The sequence below is a fragment of the Epinephelus lanceolatus genome, chromosome 5 (genome assembly GCF_041903045.1).
Source record: "Epinephelus lanceolatus isolate andai-2023 chromosome 5, ASM4190304v1, whole genome shotgun sequence".
Taxonomy (NCBI): Eukaryota; Metazoa; Chordata; class Actinopteri; order Perciformes; family Serranidae; genus Epinephelus; species Epinephelus lanceolatus.
This window is the reverse complement of record NC_135738.1, coordinates 12,681,223-12,704,013: the sequence shown is the minus strand read 5'-3', so window position 1 is coordinate 12,704,013 and position 22,791 is coordinate 12,681,223. Positions and strand designations below refer to the sequence as shown.

The 22,791-nt window shown below is 41.9% G+C and overlaps 1 protein-coding gene across 1 annotated transcript in view; it reads right to left on the bottom strand.

The window, feature by feature from the left end:
* The window catches only part of cspg4 (chondroitin sulfate proteoglycan 4), a 115,978-nt gene that overhangs the window by 49,007 nt on the left and 44,180 nt on the right, over positions 1-22,791 (bottom strand). The window contains exon 2 of the mRNA XM_078167716.1: positions 3,537-3,700. Coding sequence (XP_078023842.1) covers positions 3,537-3,700 — 164 coding nt within the window. The remainder of the gene's footprint in view (positions 1-3,536; positions 3,701-22,791) is intronic.

Sequence of the window (22,791 nt, the reverse complement as noted above, 5' to 3'; positions counted from 1 at the left end):
TAGTGCCCAGCGCCCAGCGCCCAGCGCCCAAACTCGCTCTTCCAGGTGGTTAAAGACACAGCATGTAGGGCCTCTAATTTCCAGGGCTGGTGCCTGTGGTTATTCCACAGGCTAGTTAATAACATGTCGGACAGGAAATCCAAAGTGTGGGATCATTTTGAGAAGGTGAGGGACCAACCCAAGGTGATATGTAAACTCATCTTCATTGGTCGACTACAAACATGACGTATCATCTGAAACATGGAAGTAGCTACATGCCCATTAGCCCACAGCGTCATTAACAGGCGGCTCGCTCAGTGTGTGACGTGCACTTGTAGATAAAATATAGGCCTATATTAATGAAGGTTCATTAGTACGGTTTTGTATTTCTCTGTAATGTAGCACAGTGTTAACAATGTTACTGATACTATTCTTTCTCACACCTTCAACTCAAACCATTGTGTTGCCCCGCCCAAAATATATCATTTAATAATTAAATTAATATCATAAACATGCGGGCGACTAGTCGACTAATGGCCCTAAATGACGACTATTGTGGGGCAGCCCTACTATCAATTAACCATTTATTAATGTGGAGTACCATAAAGTGTTAACTTAAAATGGTTTCCAGCTTTTGTACATGTAGTTTGTAGCATATGGGGTATTCTGGTGTACTTGATTGGTTGTCATATCAGAAATGTGCAGCACATGGATGTAGGGCAAATGTTTAAAGATAATTCCTTCACTAAAACAAATAAAAGACTACAAGTTACAACAACTTTGTCCAGTCCTGTCAGTAGTTATGAACAAGAAACTCTCTTGAATGCACAAATACCAATCCAAATACCCTTATCTGTGTTCATGACCTCTCTGGAATCTATTACTTACCATTTATGGGGGTCTAATTCATTGACTCATAAAACACTTGAGTTTAAGCTTCATTTTATTGTAGTATTAACATTTACGATCAAGACAGTGTATCTACAACCCAAGATAATTCCTCAGGTATGCTCACAGTATTGAATGAGCTGTATTTTAAAAATGAACAAGTTCCAAAAAGTTTCACTGATCACATCAGAGATCTGCGTTTTCACGATTCTTACACGTGTACGACAGATAAGGTTATTTAATTCTTATAAGGCCTTGAGTGTATTTGCTCAGAGGATCTCATAACACTCTGAGGAACTGAATGAAGAACACTGAGAAAGATAGTATCTCCTTTTATTACACACACCCTGAGATTTCACCTCACTGAAAATGCAGAGATATTGTGCTTTCTGGGGAAAATCTATATGAATCTCTGTGACTGCACTCCTGATGCTAATTCTGCTGCTTCTTAATGCCGTCAGACAATTAATAATAGATGTAAAAAGTGACAGTTCTCATTCCAGTGAGACAACTAGAGAAGACAACAGAACAATCAAATCAATTTAGGTTGTTTTCTTACTGCACATATGATATGTGTCATATGTGTCTCGATGCTCACTGGTTATCAAACAACACTTCTCACAATTAAAACAGCTTTAAAACACACTCAAATGTGTGAGATATTCTGCAGCTAACTAACGCACCCATAAGTCATTTCATATGTGATGTTTTGGGATTATAGTAGCGAATTAATCAATCAATAAGTTATTAACCAGCTGAAATTATAACACCGGGATGGTTTGACATTGAATTAAATACATATTCAACACTCTAGTTAAAAATTTAACATGTGGAGCTACATCTGTGTGTAAATTAACATTGTATGTTTTATTTAACCCATATTATTATGGTAATCGCTGCATATTTGCTTCTTCTGTGGAGGAGAATAAGAAGCAAAATGACTCACTTTTTATTAAGTAAACACTGAATCTGTTTGTGTATTGTCTTACCTTCTAAAATGAGCAAATTTAGTGATTATTTAGCTTTGATTTTATTTTCACTCGAGTAAATTTTAAGTCCTTCTCTGTCTTTGAGTTAACATGAAAGCTACAGTAGGTAACTTCTATGACAAAAAATGTCACTTTATTCTGAGAGAAGTACAACAGACAGATAGTCTGTGAAAAACAAAAAATCATGTCCCTCCTCTTCTTCCTACTGCTGCTGCTTCACTAACAACCAATCAGAGCCTAGTAGTCTCTAACACTGTTGTCAATCATATCAGTCACTGCTCATGAACTGTGGTCAAACTGTCAAACTAGGCAAACATGAATTCATTTTCTATTACTGCGTTACATATTTCTCACCTCAAATGTTTTCAGGAACATATTTTAGTGTACTGTTTAGGTGTAAAATAAGAACGTTTGTGACCAGGGTGCCACATTGAGTGCGTTTACATGGATAGTTTAATTCCCTTTTCATTTGAAATGAAAGTTCATTCCTATTAAAAGTGATCTTGTAAACACCTAATTCGGAATGAAAATGGCCAATGAGATTGAAAATTCAATCCGATGTAAGGGGCTGGAATATTCCGTTTCTAATTCTGAATGAAAGAATTTCTCGCACTTGTATACACTCATTCCTCTTTAAGTTCATTCCGCTCTTTCTGCGCATGCTCGTTTCCTTGCCCTTTTGGTGCGATTTGGCGCATAGCAACGGGCTGAGATAGAGCAGTCGGACTTGTTGCACTCACCGGTTTCCATTCGCCCACAGCACGGTCTTCTATCTCCCTTCTTCGACCTTCTACCTCCCTTCTCCTCCTCAACAGATGAAGCATTAGCAGAACAAGGTTGTTGTCGTACTGCTGCTTCAAGAATATAAGCAAAACACGCCCGAAAAAGGCACTAAGAACGTCGTCATCAAGCAACTTGTTATCCGGAGCGAGGACTACAGTGTTTCCTTCCGGTAAACGTAAACATGTAACATCCGCCCCGCCCCCTATCCAATCAGAAACCTTCCCTGCCCCAAACCTGGAAAAACTTTAATTCAGAATGATTTTATTCAGATTTATTTCATTCAGAATGAGAAGCCGTCATGTAACCGCACCCACTGTAAATAGTCCACCAAAGTACCAAGTACCATCCACCAGTTGGACCAACTTTCTCATTTTATAGCTAAACAGTACACTATAATAAGTTTCTGAAAACATTTGCGGAAAGAAATAGGCAATGCAGTAACAAGATCTTGATATATTTGATCAGCGCTGCCTAGTTTGACAGGTTGACAGCAGTAAATGAGCAGTGATTGAAATAATCAGAGACTCATCAGCTCTAATGGTTGTTTTTGTTCAAACTCCAAAAGGACATTAAAAGCAATACAAGGCAGTAGAGTAGGCAGAGGAATATGTTTTTTTAAAGATTATCTGTCTCATTTAGTGCTGTGGTTTTGTGAATATAGAGACAGTTTAAACCAATGTGAAAAAGTCACCGACTACAGCTTTAATTTAGGCACCATCACTGGTTTCTTTTAGATATGTGCTCCTGTACCTGCTAACACTGATCATTTTGGTGTAGCAAATCTCTGCTGTACAACATGACAGCAGAGATTTTCAATTTTTGGGACTGGCCAACCTATATCATCTTTCAGTATCAAAACAATATTTCAGCCTCCTCCACAGTTTGTTAACCACTCACCTGTACTTTGCCATTTTGCAGCTCAAGGAACAGGTAGTCCTCCATTCCCGCAGCCAATAACAGCAGCCCACTTCGCCGACTCGTCTTGATCTGTAGGGACAGATGGAAGGTGGAGACATCTTGGAAGGCTTGTAAACTGCAGTAGCTGTCCCCAAAGTAGGATTCTGTGAAGAGTGAAAATAGGACATTGCATATTAATATAAGAAAGAGGCATCATGTCAGCCGAGAAGTCAAAGGCACACCACGTAACTGCAACAATCAGTGATCTTCACTGTGTGTCACCCACCCCACACACACACACACACACACACACACACATATATATTTTCTTTAACTGTGCACTTTTAAATAAAGACATAAATGTCTCATCCATTTCAGCATATCTCACAATTTGCATTCTCTACACTGTGGCAACATAAAATGCATCATTACATTACGGTAACACAAAGAGACACCTGCACATGAAGCCATAAACTCATCCGACAACTGCTGGATGGCAGCTCTGTGAATTCTAATGTGGAAGTTTGGAGAAACCAATTACTGTATACGAGCATTTCTCACGTTACAGTGCAACTTGCTCAGGACTGATTTCTATATTATCAGGTGTCCTCCAGCTGCACCTGGCTGAAGAGGAGCTCCTCTGGCCTCAAAGGGATTCTCTCACTGAGACATCAGTCATTACCCCTGCGGAGGTTTTCCGGGCATATAGAGTCTTGGGGTGCAGGATTTCCCAGGCTTGAGCTGTCTCGTTTCCAATGATATGCAAATTCAGCCACCTGCCTCGGACTGTGCTCTGCGAGGCCCTCGACAAAATGTAAACCACGGAGGAAGTCAATTATTTCCCAGTGCACATGCTCTGAAATTAAACTGGACCACCTCCAAGACCCCGTTTCCTCAGCATGGGTTTTCCATGGCCTGAGCCAAGAGATATAGAAAGGGGGCTTTCCATTAGACACCCACTCACCCTCGCAAGGGACAAGACACAGACACTCATTGGAACACAGTGAAGAAGGCAGTCTTCTCATCACACAATGCTAATGCCTTAGAATATTTGGAATAGTGAGGCAGAGAGAGACATTGCTGTGTCAAAGTTAGAACATTCCATCAAGATCACGAGGGCCAAAATATTCCCTCAAATCAACAGCAGCATCCAGTAGCCTGGCGGGGCGGTGGGCTCGATGCCACGAGGCAAAAATCTCACAGAAAGACTTCAGACACGACTGAGTCAGAGAAAATAAGACACCAAACATTCCCGTTCAGTGCTATAAATGGAAAAAGTATGTTCTCAAGACTGTGTTTGAAGGTGTCCGTGTGTGTGTGTGCCTTTAAAGGGCAGCTTGTGTCTGTGTTGCATCTACATTAATGCCACGCTGCCAACTTCAAAACACTGAAGGGTACAATTGTCCTTTGGTTTTGCATCCTGTAAATGAACCCCTCCATCCCCAGATCTGCAACAAACACTGGAAATGTGAACAAAGACAATCATTTTGATGTCAGCAAGGACGAAAGCAAAGCTTTTATCATCGTGCCCATGCTTTTGTGATTTCACTAAGAGGCGTTTGCTTTTGGTTCCAAGGCTGCTCTGTCATGAACAAAGTCAGTGATGAACGGTCTCAGCACTGGGGCCGAATACACAGAGACAGTCGATTATACACTGCTGCACAGCACCAGTCTCCTGCAGCCAGACACGCCATGTTGGTGGCTCTCAGAAATAAATATCACAGGAAATTGTTTCTGACAATATCACATGTTACACTTTGTTATTCATTCTGAGTTAAATCGAACCGATAAGCTGCAAGAAAACTAAATCAACAATTCAAAACGAGACTGGAGCTCAACATGCAAATATCATTTGTATTACTGAATCGAATGAAATTATCACAGTTACACATCATTCATTTTCAAAATGTCACTTTTCGGAGGCTATTGTCGTTAGCTGTTACTGACTGTGCCGGAGGCTATTATGGTACAGTTCAGAGAGTCTCTGCTACGGCTAAGGTATTCCAAATGAAAGACTTGTGCTAATTGCACAGGAGCCTTCAGGCTGAAACTGAAAAATGGGGGAACAGAATCTTTTCTTACAGGCAATTGCATTAACAAAGAAAATCGCAATGAGCTCCATGGTTCTTAAACCCAAGCTTTTGTTGGATTGTTCACTGAGCATGGGGATAAAAAGCTGAAGGAGAGGGCGATGCCAAGACAATTCTGCCTGGGGATTTTCTGGTTCAAATTCAGCTTGCTGCTGTTGCCTTCAGGAAAAGGGAGCACATTTTCTAATGATACACACAATAGCTTCACTCTCTGCAGTGTACCTGGACCTGGGATTCATTAGTTCCCCAGCTAAGCTCTGCAAAGCTCTGTGTAGAATAGGCTTCGTGTAGGAAAAGCACATTTTCAAAATGCTATCTGTATAAATGCCCTGCTCTGTGACACTGCTTTTGTCTCCTGCTTGAACTGCTCCTGTGCTCACACCGTCTAACAGGTATGCAAAAAGTCACTCGCTCCTGCAGGATGGGAAAAAGAAACAGAATCATGGAGGTTTTTTGAGGACATGCATCACAAGACTCATGTTTTCCACTGCAACACTCAGCTACACTGTCCATCTTCCAGGGACTCGGGGCTGTGTGTCGATGAGATCTAGCCCGAGGTGATTTCGCTGACAAGGCATCATTATCTGTAAAGGATCATCCCCGCTCCTTAACAGTGTAAGCTGGAGCTGTGAAGCTGCTGCCACACTCGGTGTCAGTCTGTGTGTGGAGGTTTAACCACCAAAGAGGACAGTCTCTGATCCCCTTCAGCTACCACACCCCTTCTCACACTACTTTATTGTGCGTCAACCAGAATCCTGGTCTCGGGCCAATGCAGATGGCTATAATTTGATGACTGACTGCGCTTGTATTTATAATGCTCCGAGGAAACTGAGTCTTCCTCTCTTTCACAAGCGTCTGAATGAATTAGCCTGTTGTCTTTCTTTCCCTTTCCTCCTCCTCCTCTTCTTCATCCTCTTTTGGTCTCAATCTACCAACACATGTCCGGAAAAGCTATGGGGAAGAGAGGCACGCTGACCACAAGTGCAGGAAGATTGTAGACATTCAGACGACTTTGTGTCCTGTGACTTGTCTGTGCCAATGAGTCAAAGTCACTTCAGGCATATTTTGAGTTCTCAGATGCGCAAACAAGATATGAGCCTTTGAAATACTTTCTCTGCGATTGTGCTGTCACCAAATCAAATACCTAAATCACAAGCACATATTGTTTTATTTATCAACATGATGGCCCACATTTTATTCAAATAATATGATCTACTCCATGCAGACGTAGAGGATACCCACAGTGTGTTCCTCTACTACAATTTCACCATGGTAACACTCCCTGGAATCCAAACAAACCACCTACTTGCGTAACCCATGGTTAAACCATGGTTAGCTTTACTATAAATAGCGGTTATGTTGGTCATTTGTTTCCTTTGCTGGGCTGTGCCTGCTGCAACAGGGCACACTGGCTTCTGGATATAATTATGTGAAGGATAGGGTGTTGTTAACCATAGATAGAATCTGAGAGCTTTTAAGGGTGTAATGGCATTTACCATATGGCTACACGGTCATTACCATCAAGAGCAATTATGTCACCCACAAGGGTCAATAGCACTTGTGCTTGTGATAAACATTAGTTTTCCAGTTATGTCTGCAGATAGCGACCCAGTGGACCATCGCAGCATGGAGTGCAATTTACAGGAGCAGCTCTGCATCATAAATCTACTAAATCAATTAGCCGACTGTCAGAAAAATTGATCAACAATTTTAATAACTGATTAATTGTTATTTATCAAGCATAATCTTATGTGTTACAAAAGGCACACAATGGTTGTCAGTGTTGGGACTTTCTGTTGCTATACCAGAGCATGAAAGTCTCCTATAAACATAGGTGTAGGATTCAGGGGGGACACAGGGGACGTATCAATGTCAATATTTAGACATTTTTTCCCCCACCAATAACCTGTGAAGCAGAGGACTTTTATTTTGACAAAATTAAAGACATTTACACCATAAATTAACGAAAGATAGGCAAAAATTGGTGCATAAAAATTCACCACAATGCAGGAAATTTAGTGTTTGATGCTCAAAATTTCCTTCACCTGTGTCTTATTTGTCACCTATTGTTGAAATGAGATCGACGCCCTACTCCTGATTTAGAACAAATAGCCTATGTCTTATGAGAAATTCAATGCCATCTATATATTTTTTTGTAAACATAATGAAAATGAAAAATGTGTCTACTATGACGTATTTGCAAAAATGTTGAGAACCACAAATTTCTTTGTTTCCCCTTTATCCATTCTTGCAAAGGTAAATCTTCGCAAAGCAATGGGAGGGTGATTAAAGGAACACTTCACCCACATAATGATCACTTGTATATCTATTACACCCCCAGCCTTAGACTGATTTTGTTAAGAAAACTGTTGATGTCAAATTTCTCAACAGTGAATGAAGAATATAAAAACAGCAAACATTTCTGATTAGCTGAAGTGAAGAGTTCAACAACAGCAAAATTCTATCAAAATATTTGTTTGCAAAGTCTCACACTGGATGCTCAGTGCTTCCTTAATACATGCATTTTTGCTAAAACCCTACCATTTAAAACACTTCCACATATGAGCAGTATGATGGGCAACTCAAAAGAAGCAGGAGCAGGGGTTTTAAATCTGCATGTTTGCCTCGGCACGCTACTTGTATGTAGAAGTGTTTTAACTGGTAAAGTTTAAGTGAAAATGCATGTGTACTGAGTAAACGACTGGATAAATGAGACATAGATTATACTGCAGGAGTTGTATGAGAGTTTGTAAATGGATGTTTTGATATAGTTTTGTGGTTATTGAACATGGTCCCCATTTTTCACAAATTCAAGGTCACACAAGATGAGTAACTGGCACACAGATGATCATTTTATTCATGAAGTATTCCTTTAATTTCTTAAATGGTTATCTTTAGATCCTCAAAGCACTTGGTTATCTTAAGTAAAGGTCGAGGTTTTGGTTAAATCCATTTGAATTACAAGACATGATGTGTTAAACTGTATTAAATAGTGGTTATCCTAGACTCTACGGTTACGCTGACAGTTACACTTAAAGTTGTGTGTATGACAGTTACAGGAGGCTAGCTGACTGTCCTAACTCACAGCATCCAGCTGTCATATGGTAGCTTGAAAGGGTCCAACCTTTGAGGCAGCAGCAGTGCACTATATAGTGCCTTTATTGGAGGCTTGAGGGTTTACAGCTGTCCATGCAAAATGTGCCAATATGAGTGGCCATCAAGGCCCCTTTTCAAACATCTGGTGATGGTGCACTCAACAGTCGACCAAAACCAGGATGTTTCCTCAAATTTAACCAAAGTACTTTTGTGGCCTAACCTCACCTCAGGACTCAGGAGGTCTGCGCTTTATACACCAACAATCCACCCCAACCATCGCCAGTGCTGTCACTGAATAATCCATGCAGCAATTACATAGTAAAAAACATAAAGCAGTATACAGTATCTAGGTAACAGAGTTGTCAGAGCATTCCTGTAGATGGTGGCTAGGTTAGTGTGTCAAAACGCTAACCTGAGCATAGTGTTAGTTCAAGCAGGACACGCTGCCAACTCAGCTCGCATCCCAGCTACATCAGCTGATCTCAAACAGCCCAATCAACTGATGGAGCAGCTGACTGATAGATCACATGATTCCTTTCTATGCAACCAGTTGGTGAATCTCATTCAGGGCGCCCTGTTTAAACTGCTCTGGCCTGCCTACTGTTGCTGCTTCCTGCAAGCTGCTTTGCAACCCGCCTCCACCCCAGCTCCTCCTTTTCATGTTGTGTCTGACTTATTAATGTAATTTCTGTTTGTCATTGCTGCTGCTCTGTTTTGTTGTCACAGAGTCTTTGCTGCTGCTCTCCCTGCTTTAGGCTTTCCATGTAGGTGCATGGAAGGGCAGAGAGGTGTGCTCTCTCTGCCTTAGGCTTTCAACGTAGGCGCACGGAAGAGGCTTTCTGCATAGGGCTAGGAAAGGCAGAAAGGCCCCAGAACAGAGATGCACCTGACTGAAATGATATTGTAAAACCTTTGAGCGATAAATGCTTCAGTTTTTGTTTGGTAATTGGTTGCATGTTATTTCAGATTCAGAATGCAAAAAGACAGTATAACCATGATGGACTAGACAACCAGAGAGCCAACAGGAGATGATGTTCCCACACTAATTACAGCACACAAGCTGCTCTTACAAGGACGCGACCACGTTGGTGCAACATGTTTACTGACCTGACTCTGAATACAGCAGTCTGTATAAAAAAATACTGCTAACTCCAGCACTGTTAAACAGCGGAGAGCAGAGCCACAATTTTACATACCTTGACAGCACTGCTTTATAAGGACCCCCCCCCCCTTTTCCACTGACTTTTTAGAAGTCACCGGGGACACACTTTTACACACTTTACAGAGCCATTTCTCAGGCCAGACTATGTCAATGTGAAAGCAAACACAACATCATTTTAGTCCTCTTTCAAATCCCCGCCTACCCCTACATCCCTCTGAGACACTCCAACGCTGGCCAGAGTGAAGAGGTACAATACATTAAAAAACAGGCTTGTGGAGCCTCAGCGGGTGGCCTCCTCCCAGGCAATAATTAAAACTTTTCAGACTCCCTCTCTGTAAAACTCGCACTTACACAACAGACAAGGGGTGGCGGCAGCAACGAAAAATTATGACCTTTCCTTGTGAAAGGAGAATGGCAGTGTAATGTAATTTCAGTTTAGGAAAATAGACCTGTGAGAAAGGGGAGGGAAAGCGTGGAAAAGGATGTGAAAGAGTCAGTGTTGTCTGGGTTTGTGCTGTTAATAGGAGAGGGGGTCTGAAAGGCTGGGGTGCTGTACAAAATGAAAAGGAAAAGCCCTTCTTTGAGAGGAATACAGAATAAAGGGAAGGCCCTTTTTTCTCTACAGCAAACTTGTTTTGTTGAGGACGAATGACTTTGTATCTCCTGCCATTTTCCGAGATGGGATTGAGAACAGGAAATCGGAGAAGGTTATAGAGGAGTTGCTGAAGACCACACAGCATCCAATCAGATCACTGGAAATCACAGTTTTATACCTCAGAAACTCACCATGAACTCCTCTCTGCGGTCTGTACACTCTCACACAGCTGCCAGTGAAAACATTTCCACCAACTGTTGGCTGCATTTCAGATTCATATTAACTTTGCTATACCGTATTTCAAGGCAACGGCGAACAAAGAAATATTGTGCTGCTTCAAAAACTAAACAATGGGACATTCTCATGTTTTCAGCTACAAGGTAAACATCTTTCCTCAAATCCAATATTCCAGCCGAATAAGGTGTGTGACGAATTCACAGCTTGTTGGCTCATCACACTCGACTGAAAGAGTCGTTGGTCATAATGACTTTGGACTGATGATCTCACTCACCTAACATTGTAAGACAAACACAGCCGTGAACAGAAGCATTGTGGTGACTCAGGGCTCTGCTGTAGTTTATGACTGGCTAATACAAAGCGTGCCTGTGTCGGCCCAGCCTGGCTACGGAAGCCAACAACCGCCAAGGTCCCAGTGGGTGGGTCCTGTTAAAATAATCCCCCCGTGTCATCAGAGGACTGAGCCCCCCCGCCTTCACGCTATTTCAACCTATATCCCTCCTCACACCAACTGACTCCCTGCACACCCATTCACACACACACTTTAATTTGCCAAACAGTCACGCAGGGGGAGAAATGTTCTAACAAGTGATTGTTTATACATTAACTGTGACTTTCTCTGTTTCCCCTCAGCTAGAATAAGGCTGTTCATAGACTGAGCCGAAGAACATTTTAACACACCGGTAATGAATTCCAGTGTGAAATCTCACCGTGTGAACAGTGTGTCAAGGGAGACGACAGGAAGGAAGAAAGTGGTGCCAAGAAGCGATGGAAATCACGTATAGACTATCAAACATGAGACTTTTACAATTATACATTTCTCATCTTGCAGAGCACAAAGTGTCCTGTACGTCTGCACCTCTACACCTGACCTATCCTTATAAATCTAATTAAAGGTCAATAAAGGATTTTCATTGTCATACAGTTGTTTATTCTAAAACTCAGAGCGTGCTGCATGTAACGCACGACTGCTCTGGCTTTGTTCCATGGCGCTGACGGTCCACAGTAATTGCAGAAGGAAATTAGACAGCAGTTAAGTACAGCCACTTAAGTTTCTAATATTTACAATGTCAACACAAAATGGGAGCGCAAAGAGGTTCTGTGTCCTGTTGTTACGTCTACTGATTAGTACGGATAATTAAGCTAAATTATTTTAATGGTGATTACTTTAGGCCACCAGTTTGAAGCCATCAATTTCGTATACGGTGTAACTGGGTTTAAGGGCTTTTCCCATTTTTCGTGACCTGTACAGTTAAACCTTAAACCTCATACATTGCTTAAGTTTCCAAAATTGGCAGATGAAACTTTTAAAACTGTAGCATGTTCCTTCACTCACAGCAACACTCATCTGTTTCTCCACAACATAGCTAAACAAACCACTTGCTTATCACCACCTCTGAGCAGCATATTAACCAATTTATTGGCAAAGTTAGGGACATAATAAATGTCAGTGTCAAAGTGGATTATTCTGCTGAGACATTCTGATATGTTTTGACACATTTTTGTTTGTCTTGGGGTTCCAATTGGAATCCGTCGTACCTACCTACAGTTAGTTAGCAATCCAGGCTATAAAATGGCACTGATGAGTCCAATATGTCTCAGACTTTATTGTGTTACGCTTGACACCCTCTCTCTCATTGTGTCAAATAAACAAAACTAAACTAAAACCTACAGCTGCTGTCTGCCAAGAGGGAGCAATCTGCAAACTGGGATTATTTGCTATTTTGGGAAATGCTCTTATTAGCTTTCTTCTGGAGAGTTGTATATAACACTCATGTCTATGCATTACTTGTAGAGCTGCTAAGCTTATCTTACCGTAGCATTAAGACTGGAAGCTAGGGGAAAACAGTTTGCTTTGCTCTGTTTAAAGTCTAGTGCAGATCTTTTGAAATGGGTTTGTATGAGGCACTTATCCATAGTTAATGTATTACATACAGTAGATGTCAGTCGGCATGTCCCTAGTTTGGAGAAGCAGGCAGGAGTACCGACATGGAAGCAAAGCAAAGTAGATGGGGCGGCAACAAAACCTATTTTAGTCACCTAAAAAAAATTCCTTCCTTCAAAGAAATTATAACAGTTTAAGTGTACGCTATATTGAGAAACTTTACACAGCTTTACCTTGCCGCAGACAGCTTCAGTTCCCCATCTATGCTCTCCTAAAAACCACCAGACTCTGTTGACAAAAACACTAATTTTACCTCACTGAACACGGAAGCTGCGGGTCTACTGCTGCTTCTATCAGTTAGTTTGTTTGTGTTATGGTGTGACTTTGGTGAATAAGAATTAACCTTTTAAACACCAATGTCACACACTAATACAAACAAACTTACCGATCAAGGCAGCAGTAGACCAGCAGCTCCTGTGTTTAGCAAGCTAAAATTACTGTTTTTCTCTATGGAGTCTGGCTAATAAATCAACATAACAGCTTCAGTTCCCAATCTGATGCCAAAGTAAAGCTGTGAAGGTATTCTAAATGTAGTTTAGACTTAAACTTTTTTTTAAGGTGGCTTAATACATTTTGCTGGTGCCCCTGTCCAAAGCAGTACATTGCTTAGCTTCTGTGTCGGTACTCCTGCCTGCTTCTCCAAACTGGAGGCTTGCTGACTGACATCTACTGTAGGTAATACACTTAGTACATTTACATGACATTAAAGACAACTTATTCATTGTGTAAGTCTGACTAAAACCGGACTTTTAAAACACATGTAAATATGTTAGTCCGACTGAAATCGTACTTAATTGAATTTCTCAGTTGGAGTAACACACCCAGATAATGCGATTTGGAGTCAAATTACCCCTGCATGTTTACAGTCAATCAGACCCAAAATGGCCGAGGCGCTCTGCACAGTCTCCACTGGCTATGTCTGATCCAGACGCTCAGGAGTTTTTTACCGTGAGCCAAATTATCCACAGAGGTCTCCTCCTCTCCAAAACAAACTGACCCAATGATTTAATCCACTAAAAACGCTGAATAAAGCAGTTTCACATTACAACCTGTGTTTCTTCTAGGCTGTTTGGTATGTTGGAGATGGGTCACTAGCGCAGCACTTGCTAATGTAACCTCACCTTTTTCGCCTGATAACTAAAGATCAAGATGCTCAGGAGGATTTTACCGGGAGCTGAACTGTCTGCAGAGGTCACTTCCTCTGCAAAACAACTGGACCTGGTGATTTAAACCATTAAAAAGACAATATCAAGCAGTTTCATGATAAACAAAATCAGTGTTTTTCCGACACTCTCATCGTGGAGGGGCTTCTCAGTACGGTGGCTGACGCAAAAACGCAAATGGGCCTATGTAGAGCCAGTGTTTGGTTTGTCCATTCTAGGCTACTGTAGAAACATGGCAGTGCAATCTGGCGGACTGGGTAGACAAGGACCTGCTCGTTAGGTAGATAAAGCAGCTCATTCTAAAGTAATGAAAACATGACAATTCTTGTTTTCAGGTGATTATAAACTGATGACAACACACTTATTAGCCTATATTATATTCCATTTTTGTCAATAGATCAACTTAAATCCTACACAATGAACCTTTAACATGTTGTAGTTTGTTTAATCCTTACACAACAGAAATATATATTGCTGTATTTTTACATTAAGTTAGCCTTCATACTTTAACTTTTCATTAGAAAACAGCAGCTAAGCTAAGCTAATCACCTCCAGGCTCCAGCTCCACACTTCCTGCATGAGCGTGAGAGTCCTACTGACCATCTTATGTAACTCTTGGCAAGAAGGCCAACAAGTGTATTCCCCGAAATACTGTTTACTTCTGTTAAGAGCATTGAAGAGAGCACAGATATTTCATAATAAAACGAATTTCAGTGGAGTATTCTGTTACTCTTAAATTTGGGGTTTTCCAGCTTTAACATGAGCAGTAACAGATTCTTGATGTAGCTTCTGTCGTGACTCAACCTCCCTCAACAATTTCTGGTACTTCACTTAATGTCAGCATACTGCGCTCGAGGTATTTGTGTGGGTTTGAATGTTTTCATCATACATACGACCGGCACGCTGTTGCACACTGTTGAGAGCATCTCAGGCATTATTTAACTGTCACCATTTTAAGTACGAATGAGCAGAGAGCACTTAACGGCACTATGGTTTGGTCTCGTAATTTTCCACCCTCACACTTTTCTGGGGGGTATGAAAAGGTATGTCTGCGTGTTTGCTCCTGATTCTCTCTACGTCTGCCTTATTCAGCATTAACAGTCATTTTAGACATATCAATAGCTCCATTCAGCTTTCGCTCAGAGTGCCCCTGTGACTGCAGTTATGAGTACGAGTGCAGGCATCAGTCACTCCACCACTAATTATCAGCATGACATTGGCTTTTCAGTGGGCTGGAAAACACTGTGCTGAGTAGCAGCTCGCTGTCATAAATCATTCCACTTGAACGTCACCACAGGGAACGAGATTTAGGGCCCGGACCCCGAGAAACCTCGCTCAGCTGGGGTCCGGTGCAGGGGAACACTTCATAGAGATGGAGTTTAAGTTAGGCTTGGCTGCTGCAGGCGCTCCAAATATTTCCCAGACAGATCTCGTAAATAAAGTGGCTCTCTCTTTCTTTTTTGTCTGTCTTCATCCATTTTTGTATTTATTGCTCATTAGGGTCTCGTTTACATGCAATACCTACGTTTCTGGTACGGACACTACAACAACATAACTTTACTGTGAGAAACTTGAACGTGCTTTTCTACAAAACTTCATCAGGCAGCTATGGCTCAGGAGGTAGAGGACTGTTGGTTTGATCCCTAGACTCTTGTATCCACATTTAAAAGCATCCTTGAGCACGACCCTAACCCCAAGTTCCTCCCCATGGCTCCACCGCCATTGATATATGTGAATATTTAAATGAAAGACAATTTGTGAGGTGCTTTGACCACAGGAATACGCTAAAAAAAATGCAGTCTGTTTAACATAAAAGGTCCCAAATTAGAGTCCCAACATTTAGTTATGATGCAACCAATTGGCAAATCTTATTCAGGGTGCGCTGTTTAAACTACTCTGTCCCGCCTACTGTTGCTGCTTCCTTGCAGGCCGCTTTGTAACCTGCCTCCACCCCAGCTCCTCCTTCTCATGCTGTGTCTGACTTATCAATGTCAATCAATGTCAATCAATGTCTGTTTGTCATTGATGCTGCTGTGTTCTGCTCCCAGGGATCTGCTACTGCTGCTCTCCCTGCCTTAGGCTTTCCGTGTAGGCGCATGGAAGGGCAGGGACGTTTGCTTTCTCTGTCTTAGACTTTCCTCATTTGAGGGTGGAAGGGCAAAGAGGTGTGCGCTCTCTCTCTTATGATTTCCATGTAGGTGCATGGAAGGGAAGAGAGGTGTGCCGTCTCCACCTTAGGCTTTTATGCGTAGGCCCAAGGAAAGGCAAAGAGGCCCCAGAACAGAGCCATGCCACCAAATATAATACTGCAAATGGAAATAAAGTTTTCTCTGACTACAGTGGTCCTGACTGAACTGCTTGTCATGGCACTATCCTGACAGGAAACACAGCAATGTCTTAAAAACAACCACTTCTGGTGGCATGTCTTGGTAAAAAAAAACAGCTGCTTTTACTGGCACTAACCCATTGGAGACACAGTGAGAGGTTGCTTAAAAAACAACCACTTTTGGTGGCTAAAAAGCTCCTGAGAAGACAATGATATCTCATTAAAAAAGAGCTGTTTTTTGTGTATCTTGAACAGTGGTCTGCAGCTTGGCAGGTGCCCATCTAGATGTCGACTATCACCCCCACCTCCAGGTGAGGAGGTCAGCTCATATACCATTCCACTTTAGAAACGTTGATATGATACATATAAAATGTACAGATGTAATGCACCTGTGGTTTGCAAAGTCATACAATGTCCACATTTTCTTCAGGCGACTAGGCTGGAATTTAATCGAGCATTCAATGCCAAGTTTTGGTACTTGACTGTTTTTGATGCTGAACACTTTTGACATATTTTAGGCAGTTTCACAAAAGTACTGAGGGTCTACACTCAGCCCTTAATTATCTGTTAAATTTAGTTTTAAATTCTGCATAAAAAGCCGAATAAAAACAAATAAAATGTCATAAACGTCTCACATTGCTCACCTCATTTAAACCCCACGCTGGTCTAACATCTGGGGACCCTCTGTCACATCGGTTTCTAGCTACTCACTTTTCCATGACCAAATTTGATAGTGAGGCCTTTCTATAAATGAGGCCCTCAGTCTCGCTGTGCTCCGAGGAGGGAAACTGTGATACAGAAGCTGCAGTGAAGGGGCCTCCCAAAACCCATATCCGGCTTTAACCTGGGTCTGCAAAGTCAGTGTGTGTTTGAGATCAGAGCGTCACATTAGCCCCATAATGAGAACCAGCTGAAGGCACACACCGCCAGACTGACCCTCTTCAGCTCAGACTGACCCCCCTCACCACCTCACCGCCTCACCAACTCACCCCTTCCCCCTCAAACCCCGGAGACACCTCTCTCAACTCTGCTGAATTTAGTCCCAGATAAATGCTTTATCCAGATGCTTGCTCTCAAACCCCTCCATCAACCGGCCTTACTCTAAACTATTCCAGTGCACACGCCCAAAGACTGAAGTACATGGTGCAAACATAAACACTCACTCATGCACATACTAGTGGCCATGAACACACACACACTCTGTCTCACTCTCTCCACTATGAGTTAGACATCTCACAACCTGACACTCACTCCTCCACGACCTACTGGCTGAGTCAGCCCACCGTTTCCCGCCATTCACACAACCGTTTTCCACCAGGCTACTGTTGAGGAGGCCCGCCCTGCTCCACCCAGCCACTTTTCTCCTGACAGCAGCTCTCAATCGGGAAGAAGTAAAGAGCATTCTCCTTCCCCCTTCACCTCTTTTCCCCATCCCTCTACCCCTCTTTCAATCGTCCTCCAGCTCCGCTTTCAACCCCTAGATAAACAGACTATAACATGGAAAGCCCGGGAACACTGCGAAAAAAAACCCTCCTTAAACTGCTCTCTAATGTGCCAGCTGCAACTCGTACATCCATTTAATTTTTCCACAATTTGCACGGTTAGGTTTCATTATTGAAGTACCGACTTGAAGACAGATAGCTCTGGTTTCAGTGGAAAATGGTTGTCGTTGGTAGAGAAGCCCTTTGGGGATTTGAATTTGAAACAGGCTCCTTTCTCTCTCTCCTCTTCACCACCAACAAATGTATTTCAGAGCCGATAAAAGCAGTTTTGATTTGTAAAAATTTAAGACAGAAAGTGCTTTAATAAAAATCTATGGGAGTTTCTGAGCTTCATATTAGTTTGTTTTTGTTATTGCAGTGACATGTGAATAACTAATCTCAAGTATGACTCAAACCAAAGCAGTCAAAGCAATAATGATTATTTGAAAGGGCACTAAGTGGCACAAGTGGGGATTTGGTCCAATGTGGAAATCTGTTACCTTGTTTATTTAACCTTTCTTTAAACAGAGTAGAGTCACTGAGTGTGGATGACTTTTTCCAGGAACGCCCTGCTCCACACAGTTACAAACATACACACACCTGGAACAATGCAATGGGATAGATGTTCCTTGCTCAAGAGCTCCTTAGCAGCGTTAAGTCATTGTTTTGCAAGTCCAAAGTGAGTCTTTAGTCTTTGCACTTAAGTCCCAAGTCAAGACTGACAAGTCCTGAGTCTTAAACTGAGTTTTGAGTCCTAAACACATCATAATGCCATTTTGACAACAGAGTATTAATATATTAAATGTACAAAAATCATGAATGCTTTTTAAAATCGGTATTTATGTGTTTAAACAAGTTTGTTAAAAGGTTACTTAAGGCCTGTGTCCTCATAGTTGGCAGCATTAGTTCAGTCCATAGGGACTTGGGTTGGAACCAGAGGTTTGTGGGTTCAAGTTCCCATACGGACCAAGTATGGTGCGTGGACTGGTAGCTGGAGAGGTGCCAGGTTGCCTCCTGGGCACTGCTGAGGTCCCCTTGAGCAAGGCACTGAACCCCAGCTGCTCCTGGGCACCTGTCCATGGGCAGCCCCTTCACTCTGACATCTCTCCATTCAATGCATGTGTAAGTCCTGTTTGTACATGTGTGTGGATTTCAAGCCTGTGTGAATATGACAACAGAGTGAAAACACCAAATTTCCCCTCAGGGATTGATAAAATGTCTTCTTCTTCTAGTGTTTTTTCAACCCTCTATTAACATAGCGTGACGTTAGCTACCAAGCTAACGTTCATGTCAAGATATTGTTGTCATAGAAACAATACCCAGGAGCCGTGAATCATTACAGAAAAAGCACTGGGACGAAGAGCTCCCCAGCATCCTGCCACCACTTTGCTGCCAAAGGAAAACGCTATGTGGACACATGTTGTTAAGCTAACGTTAGCTAAGCATTAGCTCGCTCACTATGTTTATATTAGCCTCAAATCACTGATTTTTGTGGGACTTAAAATGTCAAACAAAGCCGGAAGTTGTTGCTGTTTTGCATACAGCAATTTTTTTGTTTTTTGTTTACCACAGCATAGTTTTTGGACTTGAACTCAGTAACTTAATGTTCTTCACAGTTCTTCCTCTCTCTCTCTCTCTCTCTCTCTCTCTCTCTCTCTCTCTCTCTTTCTCTTGCAGCTTGATTGGATGCTGCCTGATTGGTTTAAACTAAGTGGATCTGGGTAATCAAGTGTCAACTTGCAGGGAATTCATATCATTAATGCTAGTTGATTCAGGAAATGAATTGACTTGTGGCACAATTTGTAAAAAACACTTTTTGAATATTGGATTTGGGGGAAGGTATCAAGCATTTAAAAGTCAAAAGGCTTGAGTCCAAGTAAAGTCACAAGTCATTGGTGTTAAAGTCCAAATCGACTACCTGCGGCTTCCTCTACATGTGGCCATCAAACTGTATAACTCCTCTCCCTTCTTTAGGGAGGAGAGCTGAAACAAAGGACACACATTCACCTCATCATGTGCAATATTACTCTTCAATATCATGATCACTTGTCAGTGTAGTGCAATATCTTTTTCTCAAACTACTCTATTTTGTGTTACTGTAACTGAGGCATTCTCTGGCACAAAAATTTCCTTTGGGATAAATAAAGTTCTATTGCATTGAATTAACTCAAAAGTCTCTTTTGATCTTGTTAAGTTGAGTCTCATGTCATTTAATTTGTGATTTGACTCGAGTCTGTGTAGTGAAGTACCGCTCTTTGCTGTTTTTCTCTGAGATTTATTCAGCTGGTCTAGAGATCAAACCGGCAAACCTTTGGTCACAAGTCTGCCTCTTTGTCACATTTCTGTGTCTAAAAACGAACTGTGCTATCTGCCCTGTGAGGTCATCCTTCCTACGCATGGCACATGCTTCAACATACACATATAACATAAACACTGGTCTTGTCGGGCCTAAAAGCTCATGCCACATCTGTGGTAATGGTTTAAACATGTGGTGACAAAGCTGCCCCATGGGGAAACAAACTCTGCGTCCCTGCCAAATCATTCACTGACAGCGGCCACTCTGCACACCGCAGCGGGCCTGAAGGGGCGTCGTGGCAACATGCATCCTCTAACACAAGCCACTGTTTACTGTACATAACTCACGCCCTTTGGCAGCTGTGCTGTGGACAGATGTAGCAACAGCAGAAGTCCAACAGTGTAATCTATGGTGGCTGCACCAACCTTCCCCTCACTGGTAAAGAAAAAAAAAACCCAAGAAGCTCTTTTTCTTTGCAGCCATCTGTCATAGTTTTCATAACAAAGGCTTTGCAGTTGCTAAGATATGTTTCCTGTCAGAAAACAGAAATCCAGCATGCCTACTGAATTCTGTAGAGATGGACAAATTCTGTGTTTACACCAGCTGCTCATGGCCACTTTTACTCAAGGTCTAAATACCTCCAATATGGCTGCCAGCCATCGCTTCACCTGAAAGCACTTTATTCACTTTGCAACACTTGAGACAGAATCATCCATCTTGACCACTACAGTCCAGGATAAAAGCAGGGCGGGAATGTTTTACTTTGGCAGCTGCACATGTTATTTGAGACAGGAAGGTGCAGATGCGAGATTTTATGGTTGTATACAAAGTGACTCTACATCCACCTTTGCAACTGACAGCACAGTCATTATTTGCATGACCCACAAAGGGTCGCTTATCAAGAAAACGTGAATAGAGATCATCCTGAGTATTTGAATGAGCAAGCAATGCTGTCTTTTTAATGGTGAAGACAGTCTGCTTGGTTTTATGTGTGGAAGTCCTCAGAGAAAGGGTAACTTGTGACAAGGGTCATGAGTGATATTTGAAGCCACAGTGCCACGAGTTCATGTGCATCATGGCTTGCAGAACCTCGGGGATGCCTCAAAGACAGAAGTCACAAAAAAACTTCAGTAAAAATTAGAAAGACAAAATGTTCAGATAGAAAGAAATATGATGAAAAGGACCTGGAGAAAGTGGGAAGCATGCTTCTGGGAGGCTGAAAAAAAATTTGAGAAGAGTGAGAGCAGAAAAATTGAGAGCTACATCTGACAGCTTTTTCCTTTTTGTTGTTCCTGTAAGTTGGCACAGAACTTCAGCAGATAGACAGACAAGGTCCTTATTACATCCAATTTGCATTTAGATGATAACAAGAGCAGGGAGTTTGAATGGGCTGTTGTTCCAACAATTTCTGCGTGTTTCCTACAGATGTAATTACGAGTAATGCACCTCATTGCCTCTGACTGATTACAGTGCTATTTCTTCATTTTGTTTGAGAGAAGTTGCTCATAATCTTCTTTTGTCTAACCCCCAAATGTGAATGGCTGATTCAACTAAATGCTCATCACTGTGTTGGAAACGACCATATGTACTGCAGACGACTGCGGAGAAATAAAACTCCCTCCCATATTGTGCCACCCACCTCGAGGATGACAGCGGATCAACACAGATTTTGTTGGAGGTTGACTGCTTCTCAACTATGGGACTGATCTATGAAGGTGTGTGTCCTGAAAGTGAATCTATTGTACTGCAGTCACAGAGCTGTCTAAATTGCCAGAACTCTGGATACAAGGATTAATCATGTGTGACAGCTGAATGTAGTCTTCAGGTATGCTCAGACGCTATGACGTGTATATCTAAGGGAGAACAACAACTGCTGCATTGGTTAGAAGAAGAAGAGGAAGAAGAAGAAGAAGTTATAAGCATATTTCTTGATCAAACAATAGATTACTGAAATGGGAAGAGTTATTTACAGGGTCCAGAATTTCTAGGTGTTTAAGCCCTGTTCACTGAAGGTGTAGATTTCAGGGGGGTTGCAAGGGACTCATCCCCCTTAATATTTAGAACATGTGCATTTGTCCCCTCCAAAAATAACATTAAAGTACCAGAAGACTTTAGTTTTGACACCATCAATTATGACTTTGAAGCTACAGACCATACTTTGTAGAAAATTCCCTTTGGGATTTTGAGTCTATTTTAGGGCCATGACACACCAAACCAATGATCAGTCATCGTCTCTTACCATAGTTTTTGCGGGGTGTGTCACACTGCTGACACTTGTTAGTCCTTGTTGGCTGTTTTTCAGCTGATTCAGTGTGTTAAATTGGCAGCAGAGCCCATCAGTGTGAGAGGTCACTCTGATTGGCAATTCAGCTCAGTGCAGGAGAAGAGAATGTTGGTTAAGAAAGCAAACAAATGACTGCAGAGGGTGTGAGATCAAAACAAACTTCATATACTAGGTAAGATCATTTTTTTAGCCATTGAGCTCTTCAGCAGAAATGGTTCCTAAGTGTTTGTGTTATTGTCAACAACATTGGAGTGTTGTTAATGTGCTAACTGGCTAACTAGGTGCAGAACGTACATGCAAGTTTACCATTGGCTGCAGTCTTTGTGGTGTATTCTAGTGCACCTTTTTGGCCAAGATACAGGCAACATGAGGCAACTATAGTCTGGAGCCTTGAGTTCTACATTTCTGCTGTTGCTATCTTGGTATTTTGAAGCCAGAAGAGACCATGTTTGAGAGAAAGGCTGGCGCTATGGAGGAGCGAGGGGTGCATCTGACTGAGAAGCCGAGAACACTATCAGCAGACGGCCTGTCACTTAGAGCTTAATAATGCATAACATTAAGTCCTAATAAAATGTACATG